The 18286-nt window shown below is 60.3% G+C and overlaps 1 protein-coding gene across 1 annotated transcript in view; it reads left to right on the forward strand.

Moving 5' to 3' along the window:
• Window positions 1–7085: 7085 nt before the first annotated feature.
• Window positions 7086–18286, forward strand: part of GTF2IRD1 (GTF2I repeat domain containing 1) — a 69481-nt gene continuing 58280 nt past the window's right edge. Inside the window, exons 1-7 of the mRNA XM_045543156.1 lie at window positions 7086–7860; window positions 9460–9601; window positions 11953–12108; window positions 13979–14162; window positions 14927–15237; window positions 16264–16353; window positions 18002–18085. Coding sequence (XP_045399112.1) covers window positions 7738–7860; window positions 9460–9601; window positions 11953–12108; window positions 13979–14162; window positions 14927–15237; window positions 16264–16353; window positions 18002–18085 — 1090 coding nt within the window. The 5' untranslated portion in view covers window positions 7086–7737. The remainder of the gene's footprint in view (window positions 7861–9459; window positions 9602–11952; window positions 12109–13978; window positions 14163–14926; window positions 15238–16263; window positions 16354–18001; window positions 18086–18286) is intronic.

The raw sequence follows: 18286 nt of genomic DNA on the forward strand, positions 1-18286 counted from the left end.
GCTATTGTCAATAAGGCTGCTATGACAATGAGTAGACAAAACTCTTGGAGAGCCTGTTTTTGGTTCTCTTGGGTTATATAGACAGAAGAGGAGTTGCTGGCTCATATGATAGTTCTATTTCTAATGTGCTGAGGAACCACCACACTGGTTTCCATGGTGGCTGCACCAGTTTACATCCCCACCAACAGTTCACAAGGGTTCCAATTTCCCCACATCCCCACTAACACTTGTTATTTTGTCGTTTTGCGTTTTGGTAGTAGGCCTCCTAGTGAGTGTGAGGTGATATCTCATTGTGGTTTTGATTTGCATTTTGCAAGTGGTGATGGTGATGTTGAGCATCTTGTCTTGTGCTTATTGGCCATTTGTATATCTTCTTTGGAGAAATGTCTGTTCCAGCCCATTTTTCAATTGGGTTGTTTTTTTGTTGTTGAGTTTGAAGAGTTCTCTATATATCCCGGATATTAATCTCTTATCAGATATACTGTTTACACATATTTTCTCCCATGCTGTGGGTTTCCTTTTTACTGTATTAACACTGTGCAAAACTTCTCTTTATCTGTGGAGCAAAGGTTGTGTATCTCCAAGCCAAGCTTCTTCCCTTTGCCTCTCTCCACAGAAATGACACTCTTCCATTCATGTGCCCAGAGAACTCCTATTCACCCTTCAAAACCTATCTCAACTGTCATCAACTTAGGGAAGCCTTCTTGGCAGGCCCCTGCTCACCTAAAATTAAGTAAATAAAACATTTAAATAAAATGTGGATAACCCCTTTCCCCCATGTCAAGCTCTGTGCCCAGGCAAACTTGTCCACTTGTCCTCATTTCATGGTCCTGTGATTCTTTGTGGACACGCTGGCCCTGTGAGTTCCAGGAGGGCCAGTGGGGCCTGGCACAGAACAGGCTCCTGGTAGGTGTTGAATGAATCAGTCGGGGGGCGGGGAGGCGAAGATGGCCAAGGAGGGCACCCGGGTGCTCCCCCACCCTCCTTCAGGGCCTTGCCACAGGCCACCAGGCCTCCAGCTTCTGTGGAGCTGGTGCAGGCTGGCCCCTCCCCCTCCTTCCAGCTCTCTGCCTGGGACTGTGACCCAGCTGGTGGCCAGGCAGAGATGGCTTCTGTTCTGTCCCACTGTGACCTAGGTGGGTAGCCAGTAGGCACAGGGACAAGTGTAGCTCTCAGGGTTCAAAAGTGTGTGTGAAAGGAATGAGTGAATGAATGAATGAACCCACAAAGGAATGAATGAGTGCATGTGGCGTGTGAAGAAGGCCCGAGATCCCCCGACTGAGGCACCCCGACATGTGTCCTGCTGCTGAGGGCCTGGCCGCACTAACAGCCCACCTCGGGGGACTTGGAGCTGTTTGCTTCCCCTCCGAGCTCGAGCCCCCGCCCTGCAGATGCAAAGCGGGTTAGAAGAACCCCCTCCTGGTGGCTTTCTGAGAATGTGGTGGAGTGACAGATTGCACATTGCAGGAGAGTTGGTGACATTTGTTTCAGCCCCAAGCTGATGGGGACAAGTGATCCTCCCCATCCAGGGTAGCCCTCTCTTGTCACTCTGCCGGGGCTGTTCTTGTGTGTGTGTGTGTGTGTGTGTGTGTGTGTGTGTGTGTGTGTGTGTGTGTGTGTGTGTGTCTCCCTTTCTTAACTGTCCCCATTCTTTCCATCACTTATATGTGCTCTCTCCCCCTCCTCCTCCCCCTCCTCTCTCCCCCTCCTGCTCTGTCTCTTTCATAAACACACACACACACACACACACACTCTGCTTCTTTAAGCATGTGATTTTCTGAAGCCCTGGGGATGCTGGGGGGAGGGGGGGAGGGGTGTGGGTGCCCGAGCTCCAGGGCAGGCCCAGGAAGGAGAAACCGACATTCGGCTGCCCCCTCCTGGGCCCCCCGGGCAGGAAGCAGATGCCCGGTGGACTTTGCCACTCACTGCGGGCCAGGCCCGGGGTCAGGCAGAACGGCTTCGGCGTCGTGGAGGGAAGGGGCTTGAAGGCTGCGGCGTGGGGTCGAGGGAGCCGGGGTTTAGCCAGTGTGACCTGGGCTCAGATACCGGCTTTGCCATATCCCGGCTCTGGGGCGTTTGGGCAGGAATTCCTCCTCTGGGAAGTACGAGGGCCCAGGAGAATTAAACATATGATCGGGGCCTGACTGTCCCAGCACTTAGGAAGCAGCCCTGTGACTCCTTCCCTCCGGATGGGCCGGACCTCGGCTCTGCTAAGCCCACGCCAGAGGGTAGTGGCTGAGCCCCTGCGCCAGATGCCGGGTCAGGCCACACTTCCTTGGCATTTACTGTTTTGGCTTTGGACACCTTTGGTGTCACGTGAAGGCGTCTAGGGTGGTGGGTGGGGGACGGGATTTTTTAAAATAGGCTCACCTGGGAGGTCTGTCTTTCAACCTGTTCTCTTGCTTGTACGCCCTTTCCCACCTCCCACTAGACACACTTCCCTGGGGGGAGGTCGGCACCTGCCAGGCGAGGCACCTGTCTGCCCAGACGTCCAGAAAGGACAGGTGCAATGGTGGTGCCCCTTCTAGCCTCCTGGACCGCTCAGAGCGCTTGGTGCAGGGTGTCTGGGATCGGAGGCCCCAGCTGAAGTTCTGTCCACCCTCACCCTGGCCCCAGGGCCGGCTAGAGTGGGCTCTCTGGGCCGGACTCCTCTGGGTGCCCCCCAGCCTGGAGTCAGGCCTGCCTTGGGTCGGCACCAACTCAGACACGGACAGAGAACTTGGCTAATCTTTGGCTCGGGGACTGGGCTGGCCTCCAGCTCTGAGAGCTGCCACTGTCCGGGCAAGGAATCCCTGGCCAGGCAGGGGGCCGGCGCAGGCAGGAAAAGCTGAGCTTCTCGGAACCTGGAGTCGGGAACTTCCCCAGGGATCACCCAGCCCTGTGCCTGGCTGCCTCTCAGGATCCCCAGGAACTCACAAGTGCAGTGATCTGGGCCCACTGCCCAGGGGACCTGTCACCTCAAATCTTTGGTGGGTGGGGTCCAGGAGCCTGGGCGACCCGCAGGTGTTGGCGGCAGCTGTGCTACCCGCAGCCTGCTTCACAGGTGGGCAGAGCCGGGTCGGGGGCTGGTGGTGGGGCAGGTATGACACAGCAGGTTTCCCATGGGTTGGGGACCCAGACCCAGGCTCTTCCCAACCGACTTCCCTCCACCGTCCCAGCTCTTGTGGCTTCAGAAAACAGGCTTGTACCCAACCTTCGGAGATGATAGTGGCTTCTGGCTGGGTGTGGTGGCTCACACCTGTAATCACAGTGCTTTGGGAGGCTGAGGTGGGAGGATCGCTTGGGGCCAGGAGTTTGAGACCAGCCTGGGCAACATAGCGAGACCACATCTCTGCAAAAAATGAAAAAAATTTAGCTGGGCGTGGTGGCGCAGACCTGTAGTCCCAGCTACTCTGGAGGCTGAGGCAGGAGGATCACTCGAGCTTGGGGAGTTTGAGGTTGCTGTGAGCTCTGATGACGCCACTGCACTCCAGCCTGGGTGACAGAGCAAGACCCTGTTTCAAAAAAATTGAAAAACAAAAAAGTGGCTTCCTTTCCCCACCTTTATCTTCCTGGATAAATCCCTGGCCTCCTCCTTGTCCTCCCCATTCTCTGTCCCCTTCCCTGAGTAGCCCCCAGACCCGCCTCTCACCTTATTAAAAGAAGCTGATTTTTTTGGCCCCAAAAGATGGATATTTAGCATCCACCAGCGCAGTGCTCATTAGCATCTGTCTGCGTTCTCGGCTGTTGAGAAGTGTCTGGGCTCCTGGTTCTGTTGGTCCCTGCACCGTGGGGTTACCTGGGAATGAGGGGTTTCCTAGGACATAAACTTTCTGTGCTAAACCCAGGAAAGTCCTGGGCAGCCCAGGGCAAGTTGGCCACCCTGGCTGTGTGTCAGCTCTGCATCTGACCAGCTGGTCTTCCTGTCCCCTGCGTCCCCGTGAGTGGGGAGCGTGGTCCTCCCACCCGCCCGCATGTTGACAGCAAGGACATGTCTGGAGACAGACACGTTGGCTGCAGCCTCAGGCAAGTCCCTTCCTCATCTCTAAAATGACCGATGCTGTAGCAGGGACAGTAACCCCCACACACGGATGCCCCCTCCGGACGTTTCTGACAAGTGCCCAAGTCACGCCAATGCTGCAGGTCCTGGGGCCACGCTTTGAGGAGCACCTGTCCCGGACACCTGTCTGACCGAGCAGCCTCCCTCACCGCGGCCGTGGGAGTGTTAGGACCCTGACACCATCTGGATTTTCCATCACGTTCAGTTCCCTGGACTGTCCCTCCTTCGTGATCCAAATACGTCCAGAGGGACAGTCTCCCAGTTGCTGCTTTCTTCTTGAGAGCCAGGCGTGCCCAAAGTCATCAGACCCTCTGCTCATGGCTTGAGAAGCTCCCAGCTCCCGCCCAGGTTGGCCAAACAAACCAGAGCGTCTGTCAGTTCCCTGAGTATTTGTTGAGCACCCACGAAAACCCACGCAGGCGCGTTCTAGGGAGGTCATGCTCCAGGTGGGAAGTTCAGGCAAGAAGTATGGGAACAGGTTGTTTCTGATCGCAGCAGATTCTGTGAAGAAACCAAGGAGCCCGGTGGCAAGTGCCGGGGCTGGGCTGCTGGTCTGGCTGGGGGTTGGGGAAGGCGGCAGGGGAGGAAGGCCTCGGCCTGGAAAAGCCCTCCACAGGGGCAGCCTCGCGTGCAGAGAGGGGGGCTGCATGTGGTGTGTTTGGGGGACAGAGGGAGGTGCCGTGGGCCCAGTGCACAGGGGGCAGGGCAGGGCAGGGCAGGGAGGGTCCACCTCGGTCAGTCTGTGTGCAGTGGAACCATCAGGTGCTTCCGAGCAGGTCTCCCTGGCTGGTGTCTGGAGGAGGGACAGTGGGGACAGAGGAGGGGCAGGGAGACCAGTGAGGATCCTGGTTGCCCTAGCATGGCCAGCAAGGCTGGTGGCCTGGACAGGGTAGTGGCCCTGGAGGTTGCCCTTCTCCTGGCTCCCCTGTCTCCACTGACTGGCGTGTGATTGCCCAGGCTGTGGCCTCCGTCCCTACTGTCTCCTCTTCCTGGGGACTTTTCTCCTGTTTATTCCCGGGCACCTGCTTCGCGGCCAGCTGCCTGTCGTGCTTGGTGTCCTGTGTTCCCTATCGTTCCCTTCCACTGGGTGGTTTCCCTCCCCTGCATTTCTGTTTAGAAACAGCCCCGCTTTGCAAATGAGAAAACTCAGGCCGGGCGCGGTGGCGCACGTCTGTAGTCCCAGCTACTCGGGAGGCTGAGGCAGGAGGATTGCCTGAGCCCAGGAGTTGGAGGTTGCTGTGAGCTAGGCTGACACCACGGTACTCTAGCCCAGGCGACAGAGCGAGACCCTGTCTCGAAACAAAACAAAACATAACAAATGAGAAGACTCGGGGTTTCAGCGATTCACCTGATGTGGTCCTAGCAGGCCTGGGTCTCCTCTTGGCTGTTCTTGCTCCGTCCCAGCGTTCTTGCTCCGTCCCCGCGTTCTTGCTCCGTCCCCATGGAACCTGCCCCTCCCTCCCTCGGCGCTGGGCATTTGCAGGGAGTGGCTTTCTCACCCCTCTCCCAGTGCACCCACCTGGGCTCCGGCTCAGGACAGAGGGTCCTGCAAGCCCCGATGGCCGGGACAAGGAGTCAGGGGACAGCCCACCTCCCAGCCCCCCTTCCCTCTCTTCATCCCTCCCTCTCTGAGTCCCTGATTCCTTCCTAAATGGATTAGGACCTTTGGCGGAAGGAGCCGGCGGCTGTCTGGGCGACCCGGAGGCCAGGGCCAGAGCGAGCACTGGCTGGTGCCTCCTGCTCGGCCCTGATTCGATTTGGGCCTCGGCAGCTGGGGGACTGGCGGTCGCAGGCCCTTCTGGGAATGGCTCAAGGGCTGAGCTGGCGGGGTCCGGCTGGGGGGGCAGCCTGCAAGCTCTCAGGCAGGCAGACCTCTCAGCTGGGTCCTTTTTGGAGTGTGGTCACACACAGACCCTCAGATGGGCTTCGTGCCATGGAGTGTCCCCAGCCATGGCTACTGGCCACCTGTTGGTCCGTTAGCATGTCCCATCCATGGCCTGTGTTCTAGCCATGGCCTGTCATACCCTCAGCGTCGCTTAATACCATAGATTTCAATCTCTTATAAAATTGCAAGGCCTCAGTCTGTGGTTGGGACCACACACCTTGGCTTGTCACTCGTGCTGGGCACTGAGGTGCAGCGGTGGCGGGCAGACCTGGTCCCTGCCCGTGAAGAGCTTATGGTCTGCAGGGACAGCCGCACCAGCAGAAGACACCCCAGGCTCCGTGCCCTTTGGGGTGCTGGCCCCACGGTCCCCCTGCCTGGGGGGTGCAGACTCCCCGTGTGCAGGTGGCGGGCGGAGGGCAGGTTCACTGCATGCCTGCGGCCATGCTGCCCACCCACTCCCTCAACTGCCTCCGACGCCCGGCAGGCGCTGCGCATGGCGCACTGGGGCCAAACCCAGAGAGGGAAACCGAGGGTCCCTGCCCTCTCCCTGTCTGCAGTGGGTGAGTGGCAGCTGGCTGGGGGCAGGTGCTGGCAGCCTGTGGGTGGCTCCCCACACCTGATTCCCAGGTCAGGGAGGGGAGGGCAGGCCAGAACCAGGAACTGAGGGGGTCTGAGCTTTGTATCTTGTGGTGCCCAGTTCAGGCCGGGTGGCACAGGGGCAGCGAGCCTGTGCCACGCTGGGGAGCCACAACAGGAGGCCTCGGCCCGAGGGAGCCCCAGTGTGGGGGAGGGTGCAGCTCTGGCCTCCAGGGGCCCCGTCACCACGGGACAAAGTCCTGCCCTGGGGAACGCCTCGTGTGGGATGAAAGGGCCTCTGCCCTGCAGTATCTTGCTACATCCTGGGGCTCCGAGGCCTCAGGGCAGTGGCTGTGCCCTTGGGAGAATGTGGTTTGACACAGAAGTGTGATGGAGGAGCTCAGAGGCACCTGGGTATGTATGGGAGGTGGGACAATCAGGGACTTCCCAGTGGGACAGATCCTCTCTCTACAAAACAATTTTAAAAATTAGCCTGGTATGGTATGTGCCTGTAGTCCCAGCTACTCAGGAGGCTGAGGCAGGAGGATGGCTTGAGCTCAGGAGTTGGAGGCTGCGGTGAGCTGTGATTGCACCCCTGCATGCCTGCCTGGGTGACAGAGCAAGACCTTGTCTCATAAATAAATAAATAAGTAAAAAAAAGCTGTGGGGCTAATCAGCAGATGACAGCAGGGCCAGGAAGGGCACTTGGGGGGGAACTGAACCTGCGCAGGCTGGGGAGGGATAGAGGACGTTGATACGTCTGGGGGTGGTGGAGTCTAGGGGACCAGGGGCATGGAGTGTGAGGGACGGAGTTGGGGCAAGGGACAGGCATCCAGGCCAGGAAACCAGAATACCAGGCTGAGGAGTCGAGAGCTAATATAGGCAGTAGGGAGCCACAGAGGGTGTGTGAGCAAGGGAGGGCCATGGCCCAAACCACACACCTGGGGAGAATTGGCAGTCGGGGCCTGCCCAGCAGACTGTTCCTGGTGCTGGGCTCGGTTTGGGCGGTGCAGACTTCAGGGGACAGCCCACTGGGTGTCATTATCGTCCCATCTGTGCCCGGGCCTGGCAGGCTCTGACTCCATCACTAGTAAAGGCCCTTGGGCCAAGGGAAGGCCAGCCCTTTCTTCGCCCCACCTGGGAATCCAGGGGCCAGGTGGGCAGGGGCAGGTGGCCACCACGTGTGCCATGCCCTGTGCCTTGTGCCCACCACGCTGCCTCCTTCCACCAGGCGACCATGGCCTTGCTGGGCAAGCGCTGTGACATCCCCGCCAACGGCTGTGGGCCCGACCGCTGGAACTCCGCCTTCGCCCGCAAAGACGAGATCATCACCAGCCTCGTGTCTGCCTTAGATTCCATGGTGAGTGTCCCTGCCTGCCCGGGAGGAAGGTGGGACCCCCAGCCCTGTGGGGAGACGTCAGAGCTTAAGTCCTACCTCAGCCACTCAGAGGAGCTTTCTCTGACCTGAGCCTCAGTGTTCCCATCTGCAGCTTGGGCCACGGTGCCTACGTCAAGGGCGGGAGGCTTAAGTGACATCAGGGACATAAAATCTAGTGTTGGAATAAACGCTGGCTCCTGACTCTCATCTCCTTGTCCCGCTACTTCTTTTGCTGTCCCATCCTGTCCTGGGATGCACCCCAGGTCTCCCTCCTGGCAGGTTACCTGGGGGATAACGTGGGGGCAGCAATGCAGTATAGAGCCGCAATCCCGACATTAAAGCAAGAGCTGTCACTGCGTCTTGGGCTGGGAGAGAGAAGCGGGGCCTTGTAAATCACTCCTTTGCCACCGTTGCCTACGTACCCAGACCTGTAGCAGTTTATCCCAAATGAGGACATAATAATGTCATTTTCCTCCACCCTTTTCCTGGGGGACAGTTCTGTGATGGAGGGTAGGTGAGTGTTTAAAAAATCTATATGGCATCAGTTAGCTGCACCTCTGCATTTTAGGATGATGCAGTTGAAGTTCAGAGAGGGTAGTACCTTGCCTGAAGTCACACAGCATGACCAATTTTTAAAGCAGACTTCCAGGCGCAAAGCGTACAGTTCCCTGAGGACAAAGGGCCTCCTTCAGGCTGTTCCTGCTGTAAATGGCTCAAGAATGGCTTAGGTAGTGCGTGGACTAGCGAGGGAGCACCCCTGGGGAAGCTGGCTGGGTGCTGCACTGTGCAGAGTGGCCTTCATGAGGAGGGGCCCAGGAGCCCGACCGTGTGTCCCCACAGCACTGTTAGCTTGTTGGTGCGACCTCGGGCAGCGATGAACAGTACTATGGCCACTGGCCACATGTGGCTATTTGCACTCAAATTCTAATTAGTAAAAATGAAACAAAATAAACAATTCAGTTGTTCGTTTGCACTGGCCTCATTTCAAGTGCTCAGGAGCCAGAAGTAGCTGGTGGCTACGGTATTGGACAGGCCAGAAATAGAACATGTCCCTTGTCACAGAAAGTTCCATGGGGCGGTGCTACTCTAGGGGGTGTTTATTAAGCACCTCCTCAGAGGAGCCGATGGCCCCGTGGCTATCCTGGTGGCTGGAACAAGACAGGCTCCCCCTGTCCCTGGGCCCTTTAAGGGTTTCCTGAGGGACCTTCATGGGTGACAATGACACTTGTTTGGCAGTGACTTAAGTCCAGCCTCCTCCAGCGCTCTGGGCCAGGTCCTTGGTGGTCTGTAGGGGGAGTGGGCAGAAGGGACGTGCAACATCCCCCCAGCCCCATCCCAGCCCCTCTTCCCCACGCCCCATCCCCCCAGCCCCCGCTGAGAGGTGACCTGCCCTGAAGGATCTCTTCCAGCTCCGATGGCCACTCCTTCACTGGAACGGTGGAGGGGCGCCCTCTCCCTGGAGCTGCTGGGGGGTCTCAGGCAGCTGGGAGCTCACATCCCAACCCCGAAGCTGGCACCGGAGCTGTCCTGGAGCGGGCAGGGTTGGGGGGCCTCCCGCTCACACGCCCTGCCCCCCCACAGTGCTCAGCGCTCTCCAAGCTGAACGCGGAAGTGGCCTGTGTCGCGGTGCACGATGAGAGCGCCTTCGTGGTGGGCACCGAGAAGGGGAGAATGTTCCTGAACGCGCGGAAGGAGCTGCAGTCAGACTTCCTCAGGTTCTGCCGTGAGTACCCAGGCTCTGCAGGGCCGGCGCTGTGGCCCATGTCTGGGTCCCGGCCGTGCCCAGCTGGGTGGCCCTGCGTGGGGGATGAACTGGACCAGATGGGTTATCGGAGCCCCTCAGTGTGGCGCTGTCGGGGAGGCCATGGTTTTTGTTGGACTCATCCAGGAGCCCCTGAGTCGACAGAGTCCGGCTGCTGGACCCCGGGGCGGCCCGGGCCAGCCACCCGCATCTGCCCATTTACAGACGAGAACACTGAGCCTGCGGTCGCTGCCTGGTTCTTCCTCTTGACTGTGTGTCCCCAAGCACAGGGACCAAGCACACTTGTTCCACCAAGGTTTATCAAGTGCCTGCGTGCGCAGTGGCTCATCCAGCACCAACTCACCCTGACGTCAGCCCTGTGGGGCAGACATTGTCATTGTCATTGCCATTGTTACCATCTTGGTGCCGCCTTAGGGAGGCTCCTGGGGACACAGTGACTGAGCACACGTCCGGCGCCTTGGCACAGTCGGGCAGCAAGTGCGTGAGCTGTTAGAGATGTCGTGAGAAACAACGCTCCGGGCCAGGCCTGTGCCGGGTGCTTCGTTTGCTTCCCCGGCAGGCTTGGGAAACGGGCACAGATTTACAGACCAGAGACTGTGGTGGCACACCCGTCCCCAGGCACACATGGCGGGCACGTGGTGGGGGCGGGGCTCGAGCCAGGCGTCTGGTTCTGACACATGCGGCCTCTCTGCTGCGCTCCCTCCAATCCCGGGAGGTGCAGAACAGGCAGCTCCAAGGGCCTTGCTGGGCCGCCCTGGTCACTCTCCAAGAAGACCAGCCCCTCCTGGGAGTCCTGAGGCAGAGGGGTCTTTCTGCAGCCCCCAAATCTCCTCGGTTCCAGGGCCTTCAGGGGCCCTCCTAACTCAGCCTGTGCCTCTGGCAGCCCGTTGTGCTCAGGCCCGGCTCAGTGTCGCCGTGTCCCATGTCCTTTCTGTCTCGGGCCCTGCTGCTCCCCCAGCTGGAAGCCCCGCTCCCCTCTGCCTGGCAGACGCGTCCCAACCCCCAGAGGCACCACGCCTCCCACCCGGGCCTCTCAGTGCCCCTCACCCCTGCCCCCGGCTGCAGTTGCTCCCACACGACAGCGGCGTCTGTGTCCTGAATCCCTGAGGTCAGCGTCACCTCTGTGGTGAGTGAGGGCCCGGCCCCAGCACAGAAGGCCGACGCCGAAGCCGGCACGGGAGCCACAGCCTGGGCCGCTATACCCGGGGCATAGCTTGCCGTCAGGAGAGCAGGGGTCCGCGCCCCGGCTCTGCCCCCGCTGGGCCCCAACCTGCTCATCTGTGAAAAGGGAGAACGTGGGGTGGTCCGAGGGTCGACGAATCCGTACCCGGCAAGTCTTAGAACGGCGTCCGGCACTCAGCTGACACTCGGTCCACGCTGGCTGTTGTCATTAGCATTCACGCTGCATCCCTAGATCAGCCACCTCGGGGAAGGGCGTCCCCGGCGCTGGGCGTGCAGCCGTTTCCTCAGCCCGCCCCACCCCGCCCAGCCGCAGAGCCTGTGCCCTCGCCAAGGCCAGGCGACGGCCGGGCTGGCAGGGTGGCCCCTGGCAGGACCTGCGACTCCCCAGCCTCCCAGGCGGGGGCCAGGCGGGGGCCTGGGGAAGGCGCACCTGGCTTCCCAGAGCCGGGCAGAGCCGCTATTTATAGCACCGGGAACGCGGCTGGTTTATTTCAAGCTTCTCAGATCCCAGAGGAGAGCAGGCTCCGAGCTGGGAGGGGGCTGTGGGGGCCTCCTCAGCCCCTTTCCGGGGCAGCTTCTAGTACATTCTCCAAGCATCCACCAGTTCTCCCAGGTCCCCACCTGGCCCAGCCTGGCAGGAACCTGCTCTTTGCAGCCCACGGCCTCCTGGTGGGGTCCCCACTGTGTCCCGCTTCAGCAGAGCAGAAAACTGGGGCCCAGACTGGTTGGGACAGAGTGTTAGTGTCAGCACAGAAAGGGGCGCGTGGGACAGACACTCATCGCACCCAGGTCTGAGCCAGGCCAGCTGATCTCCCGTGAGCATTCACAGACGGAAGCTCAGAGAGGGAAGGGACTTGCCCAAGGTCACACAGCAAGTTGGAGGTGACGAGGGATGAGACCCAGGCCCTGTGCTGGGCACTGGGAACTCTGAGATGGCCAGCCCTGGCCCTCAGCGGGGTGGCTGGGGCAGGGCTTGCTCACTCATTAATTTTTCATTCATTCATTCATTCACTGTGCACCACATTGGGTGCCAGGCTTCAGGGCTCAGCACAGGGCAGAGATATCCGAGCCTGAAGGTCAGGTGGTAAGACAGGTGCTCACTGTGGCCTTGCCTGCTCTGTGTCCCACAGGAGGGCCCCCATGGAAGGATCCAGAGGCAGAGCACCCCAAGAAGGTGCAGCGGGGCGAAGGTGGCGGCCGGAGCATCCCACGGTCCTCCCTGGAGCACGGCTCGGACGTGTACCTTCTGCGGAAGATGGTAGAGGAGGTGTTTGATGTTCTTTATAGTAAGATCCTTCCTCATTCCATTTGGGGCCCCCAGGGTGGGTGGGAGCCCCAGTCCCCGCCCAGTGGAGGAGGCCCCCTCTGCCCCGCCGTGGGACCTGTGCAAACCCGAGGCAGGGGACACTGCCTGCCCGAGCCCCCACTCATCCCTGCCCCCCGCGGTGTGGCTATTCCACCCGGGCCTGGGTTCCCGGACACCGTCCATCCCCACTGCCCTGCCCTGGCTCAGGGCGCTGCCACCCTCCCCTAGAAGCGGCCCCAGGCTCGCCGTGACCTCCAGGCCGGGTCCCTGCTACCCTCACCTGCCCTGTGATCAAGGGCGTCTTCTCAAAGCACAGGTCTGACCATGAAGGTCTGCGCTCCATGGCCTTCGGTGGCTCCTGTCACCCTCAGCGTGGTGCTGGGTCCCACCATGCCCATCCCCGACCCCCTCCCAGCCTTGTCTCCCCGCCCAGGGGCACAGACCCTATTGATCCGCCTCACAGAGCCACTTCCTGTCCTCTAGCACACTCTGGCTCATGTCACACGTCCTCGCCTCAGCACCACCATGTCTTTTGGGACTGCCTCTCCCATCCCCTGTCTGGGGGACACCTGCATCATGCCCTGAGGCTCGACTCCCAGAAGCCCCCTCCCCCTGGCTTGGGCCCCTCTGGACACCTGCAGTGCCCTGTCCCCTCAGTAGCCCAGGAGCCCAGGGTCAGCGGCTGTGTCTGCCCTTTCTGGCTGTCCTCAGCCTGCATTCCAGGGCCCAACAACAGCAGGTGCTCAGGTGATGTTTGTTGAATGACTGAGTGAGAGCTGATTGCTCGCCCAAGTCTTTCCTGCAGGGAGAGGAGTGGAGACCTGGCCTCTCTTGGGAAGTGTCAGGTTGCAGAAAGTCTCAGGGCCCCAGCCGTAGCCTTCATACTCCCAAGGTGACCTTGGGCAGGTCCCTGTGGTCCCTTAGGTCCCACCTCATTTATTTCTGACTTGTTTGATCCCTTCCCCTACTGCAGCCCTTGGTTTTATGGAGCCAAGGTTTGCGAGGAAATTTACACTGGTCCAAGGTTAGGAGGAGGAGGCCCCGTGGGGCCAGGGGCCCAGAGGCCCTGGGTGGGCATGATGGCCACCTTGGGATGGGAGGACTGCCACACAGGGCTGGCCATGCCTCCGTGGACACTTTGGCCAACTGCAGGGCCTGTGCCCAGAGCCCCCCCGTGCTCCTGCCCACCCCCAGTGTCCCTTGACCTCCTTGGGCAGAATCCCGGGTGGCCATGAGGGGACAGGCCTCTTTCTGGCCCTGGCTGGGGACTGCCATGTGGGGTGATGACAGATGTTCTCAGGGCCATCCCCCAGCCCCTGGTCCCCATCCCGTCTCCTCTGCTCTGTCCCACCCCTGCTCTGCCCCCAGGTCTTCTCGGTCTGTCTGTTCCTCTGTCCTGTCTCTTTCCGGATTCCCTCCCTGCTCCTCCCCTCCTGTCTTCCTTGCTCTCTCGCCTCTGCCTCCCTCTCTCCCTCCCTCCCGCTTTTTCCTTGCAGCCTGGCTCGTGCAAGCCCCTCTTCTCTGTCCCTTGTGCCCTCTTTTCTCTGCCACCCCTTTGTCTTCCCCACCCCCTGCCCGAGCCCCTGCTGGAGCCAGGTGCCCCGAGTGGACAGGGGCCTGGCTGGGGAGGGACCCCTCGGTGAGGGAGCCCCAGGCCCTGAGGTGCAGCCCTCCCCGCCCTGCCCCTGCCTGTACGGGGTTATTCCACGTGGAGTCTGCAGTCACCAGGGCCTGTGGGAGCCCCGCCCCGGGGGAGCCACTCCGCATGGCCGGGGCTCTGGGGCGCACCGGCCCTGGCCCCAGCCTGGCTGTCCTCTCATACCAGGCCCCCCTTCTCGACGCCCCCGCAGGCGAGGCCCTGGGAAGGGCCAGTGTGGTGCCGCTGCCCTACGAGAGGCTGCTCAGGGAGCCGGGGCTGCTGGCCGTGCAGGGGCTGCCCGAGGGCCTGGCCTTCCGGAGGCCCGCCGAGTACGACCCCAAGGCCCTCATGGCCATCCTGGAGCACAGCCACCGCATCCGCTTCAAGCTCAAGAGGTGAGTGCGGGCAGCCGGGGGCCGGACCACGTTCGCCGGGCCAGGGCAGGCCAAGAGGGCCACAGGTGCCATCTGGCTCAGCCACCTGTGACCACTTACCCAGCCCCCGGGGGTGGGAACCTAAGACACCCACAGGGGACCCTGGTTGTGAAGGCTCCTAGTCGGAAGGTGGAGGTGAGGCCAAAGCGCAGTCACAGAGCAGGATCTGAGCCGGCTGTTTAGTGGCGGAAGTTTCCCAGAGGACCCCTGCATTGCAAGGAGACTGGAAGAGACTTGGCTTGGGACAAAATGGCACTGATGGCATTCCAGGTGTCAAAAGTGGCAGAAGCCGTGTTATGTGCCCGCTGGGGTTATAAATCGGGTTAATTAGGGACAGAGGGGAGGGGAGGTTGTTTAGGCTGGGCATAGTCGTGTCCTTTGGCAAGAGGATAGCCTGAGGGCTTAAGGTTGAGCTTGTCTCTGCGGTGCACAAGCAGGGAAGAGGGGAGGTGACAGGAGAGGGGAGGCAGTCCCCTGCCTCTGACGAGATCTTGTCGGTGGGCTGGAGAAGACGGCAGGCCTAGGACGTCCAGTGGCCTCACTGCGTGGCCCTGGGCACAGCACAGCCACCTGGGGCCCCACCCCCACCTGTAAAGTGGGGACTAGCTCCCGTCCTGCCTCCTCAGGGGGCTGTTGTGTTCCACAGAAGGTGGGGCCAGGGGAGCTGGGGAGGGACAGGCGCAACAGGCAGGTGTGCGAAGTGTCCCTGTGTCCTCTCCACCCAGGCCACTCGAGGACGGTGGGCGGGACTCCAAGGCCCTGGTGGAGCTGAACGGCGTCTCCCTGATCCCCAAGGGGTCCCGGGACTGCGGCCTGCATGGCCAGGCCCCCAAGGTGCCACCCCAGGACCTGCCCCCCATGGCCACCTCCTCCTCCATGGCCAGCTTCCTGTACAGCACCGCGCTCCCCAGCCACGCCATCCGGGAGCTCAAGCAGGAAGCGCCCGCCTGCCCGCTCGCCCCCAGCGACCTGGGCCTGGGCCGGCCCGTGCCAGAGCCCAAGGGCCCCGGTGCCCAAGACTTCTCCGACTGTTGTGGTAACACCGCCGCTGGGACCTCCACGTCTGGGGGTGGGACGGAGGCCACTCATGCGGGGACACCCTCCCAGGGCAGGTTGGGATGTTGGGCCCGCCCAGGCTGGAAGGAGGCAGGTTTGGGCAAGGGGCTGGGGCTGGGGCAGACGGTGTCCTGACCCTGGGTCCCTGCTCAGCCACCTATGACAGTGTCCTTAGCCTGGGATCAAAAGACAGCTGGGGGACTCTGTGAGGAGTCTGAAGGGAGAAGGCATCTCGCTCAGCCCACATGCACTCAATGGGCACCTGCCACGTACAGCCTGGATCAGGGCTCTGGGGCGTAGGAGAAGGAACAGCTGAGTGTGAGGGAGACCTGGGCTCCTCCCCTGGCTCCTCTGCTGAGGGCCTGTGTGTCCCAGGCAGGTCTCTACCTCTCTGAACCTCAGTTGCCTCATCTGTAAAATGGGGGTGCTAGCAGTACCTGCTTCCCAGGGCTGTTATCACAATTAAATGGCAGATTGGTGGCTGCAGCAGCGTCTCCTAAGAGCAGGTTGGAAATGCATGTTCACAGGACCCTCCTGTCTTCCTGAATCTGAAGCTTAGGGACGGGGCCCGGCGGTCTGTTTGGATAAATCTGCCGAATGGTTCCAGTGGGCCCAGGTGTTCTATATTAAAGCACTGGGTCCAATGCTGGGCGCACAGTAGGTGCTTGTAAGTTATATCGGCTGTATAACTCGGAGAGAAGAGGACACCCCCTCCGCAAGTGTGTGGGCTGACCAGGGTTTAGGACTTACACACCTGGAACAAGTGTCCCCACCGGGAGAAGGCGACCTCCAGCGTGCGGCCTTGCTGATCTGGCGTTAGGGTGGCAGATTCTGGGGCAGGGTGTCTTCGGCCTCTGGTCAGGGAACTTGCCTTGAGTTCATGATCACGGCGCTCAGTTCTGGGCTCTCCCTGGCTGTTACCCAGAGCCGAAGCCTGTGCCCCGGCGCGGGACCTGGGGAACACGTCTTGGGGCCCAGCTAGAACCTGTCCCTTTTGCTTGTCCAGGACAGAAGCCCACGGGACCTGGTGGGCCTCTCATCCAGAACGTCCACGCCTCCAAGCGCATCCTCTTCTCCATCGTCCACGACAAGTCAGGTAGGACAGCGCCCGCGGTGGCACTGGCCAGGTAGGATCGGGGTTGGAGGTGTTGCTCACTGAGATGGAAGTGTGTCCTACCTGCGCTGTCCCCCTGAGGGCCAGAACCGTGGCCGACAACTCCCTGGGTCTTTGTGAGGAAAAGGAGGAACAGTTCTGCTCAGGGGGCTATGAGTAAAGCCAGGGTGTGATAGTTACCTATTGCTCTGTGATAAATGACCCCAAATGTAGCTTAAAACAACAAGCATTTACGACTGCACACTTCTGGCTGTCGGGAGTCTGGGAGCGGCTGACCTGGGTAGTTCTGGCTGAGGGTCTCTCATGAGTCTGTAGCCAAGGTGTTGGCCGGGGCTGCCGTCATCCGAAGGCTCGACTGGGGCTGGAGGGGCTGCTTCCAGGCTCACGGGCGTGGCTGTCGGCAGGAGGCCTCGTTCCTCGCCACGCCTGCCGGCCTTCACGGGCTGCCTGGGCGTCCTCACAAGGTGGCAGCTGGATTCCTCTGGGTTCACGATCCAAGGGGAAGGAGGAAGCCACGTGTCTTTTATGACCCAGCTTTAGAAATCGCTGTTACTTCTGCCATATTGTAGCCATTAGAAGCCAGACACTTGATCCATCTTACACTCAAAGGAAGGGGAATTAAACTCCACCTCTTGAAGGAAGGAATTATCAAAAACATACGTGGATAGATTTATAAAGTACCACACAGAGAGACTGAGAGCAGGAAAACTTGGGATTCAGTTGTACCAGGAAGGAATGAACTAAGACGTCGCAGCGGTTTTGCTTTGTGGAGGTCTCAGCCTCACCTCCAGTAAGAGGCTCTTGAAGAAAACCCAGTGTCCTGGGATCAGAATGGAGATGCCCCCCATCCCCGACTGTCCCAAACGAGACCCAGCCCCGCTGGGAGGGGACTTGGAAATCCAGGTGGAGCAGCGTCCCAGGAGGCCAGTGGGCGAGGGACACAAGCTGGGGTCAAGTCTCACTGGGTGATCTCAGGCAAGGCGCTCAGCTTCTCTGAGCCTCAGTTTCTCTCTCTGCAAAATAGGAATAACATCTATGTTCAACGATTATCATGAGGGATTAAAGAGGATAGGCATTATAGATATAAAGTACTTAGCGCAGATAAGCACGTAATTAAAGGTGTTACTTTTACTAATTATAATGAAGCAAATGATCGTTCTTGTTATTAATATTAAATTGAGGCAGGGGCTCTGGTTTTGTGGGAGAGGCCAGCAGGGCTGAGGGTTTGGGGGAAGCTGACAAGACCAGCGCCAGGTGAGACCTGAGGCGTAGGAGGTGCAAGGGTTTGATCTTTGACACCCAGACTTGGGCTGTCCCTCACTGGGGAGGACCCCTCTCCCCCAGCCTCCCGCCTGTCCAGGGCAGGACGGGCCCAGGGTGGATGGGCGGAGCCCGCGTGGCACACGGCACCCGGGGGCGAGGACAGAGGCAAACGTTGGGGCAAGAGGAGAGAGCAGGTGGGGGCGAGGACCCTCAGGTTACCCTGGATTTGTGCAGGGTCCGAGGTGGGCGGGGGTGGAAGAGCCAGGGCCGCCTCGGGGGCTCTGGCGGAGAGAGCCGGGTGTCTGTGGTGGCGGGGCAGTGTGACGTCCCGGGGCCCTGCTTACTTGAGCCTCCTGTGTTTTGATAGAGAAGTGGGACGCCTTCATAAAGGAAACCGAGGACATCAACACGCTGCGGGAGTGCGTGCAGATCCTGTTTAACAGCAGATATGGTGAGTGGGCGGCGCGGCCGCCGCGTGGCCCCACAGCCGTGTGGAGCATTCATTACGTGGCAATCACTCGTGTTCCCCAACACGACAGCAGGAGCCATATGCTGGCACCCGCGCGCCGTCAACGCTCATGTCACCCGGCGCGGGCTCCTCCTGTCTGGGTAGGGGGTGGTTGTGTCAATATTTCCCTTCCAGATTCTTCAG

This window comes from Lemur catta, chromosome 2 (genome assembly GCF_020740605.2).
Source record: "Lemur catta isolate mLemCat1 chromosome 2, mLemCat1.pri, whole genome shotgun sequence".
NCBI classification, from domain to species: domain Eukaryota; kingdom Metazoa; phylum Chordata; class Mammalia; order Primates; family Lemuridae; genus Lemur; species Lemur catta.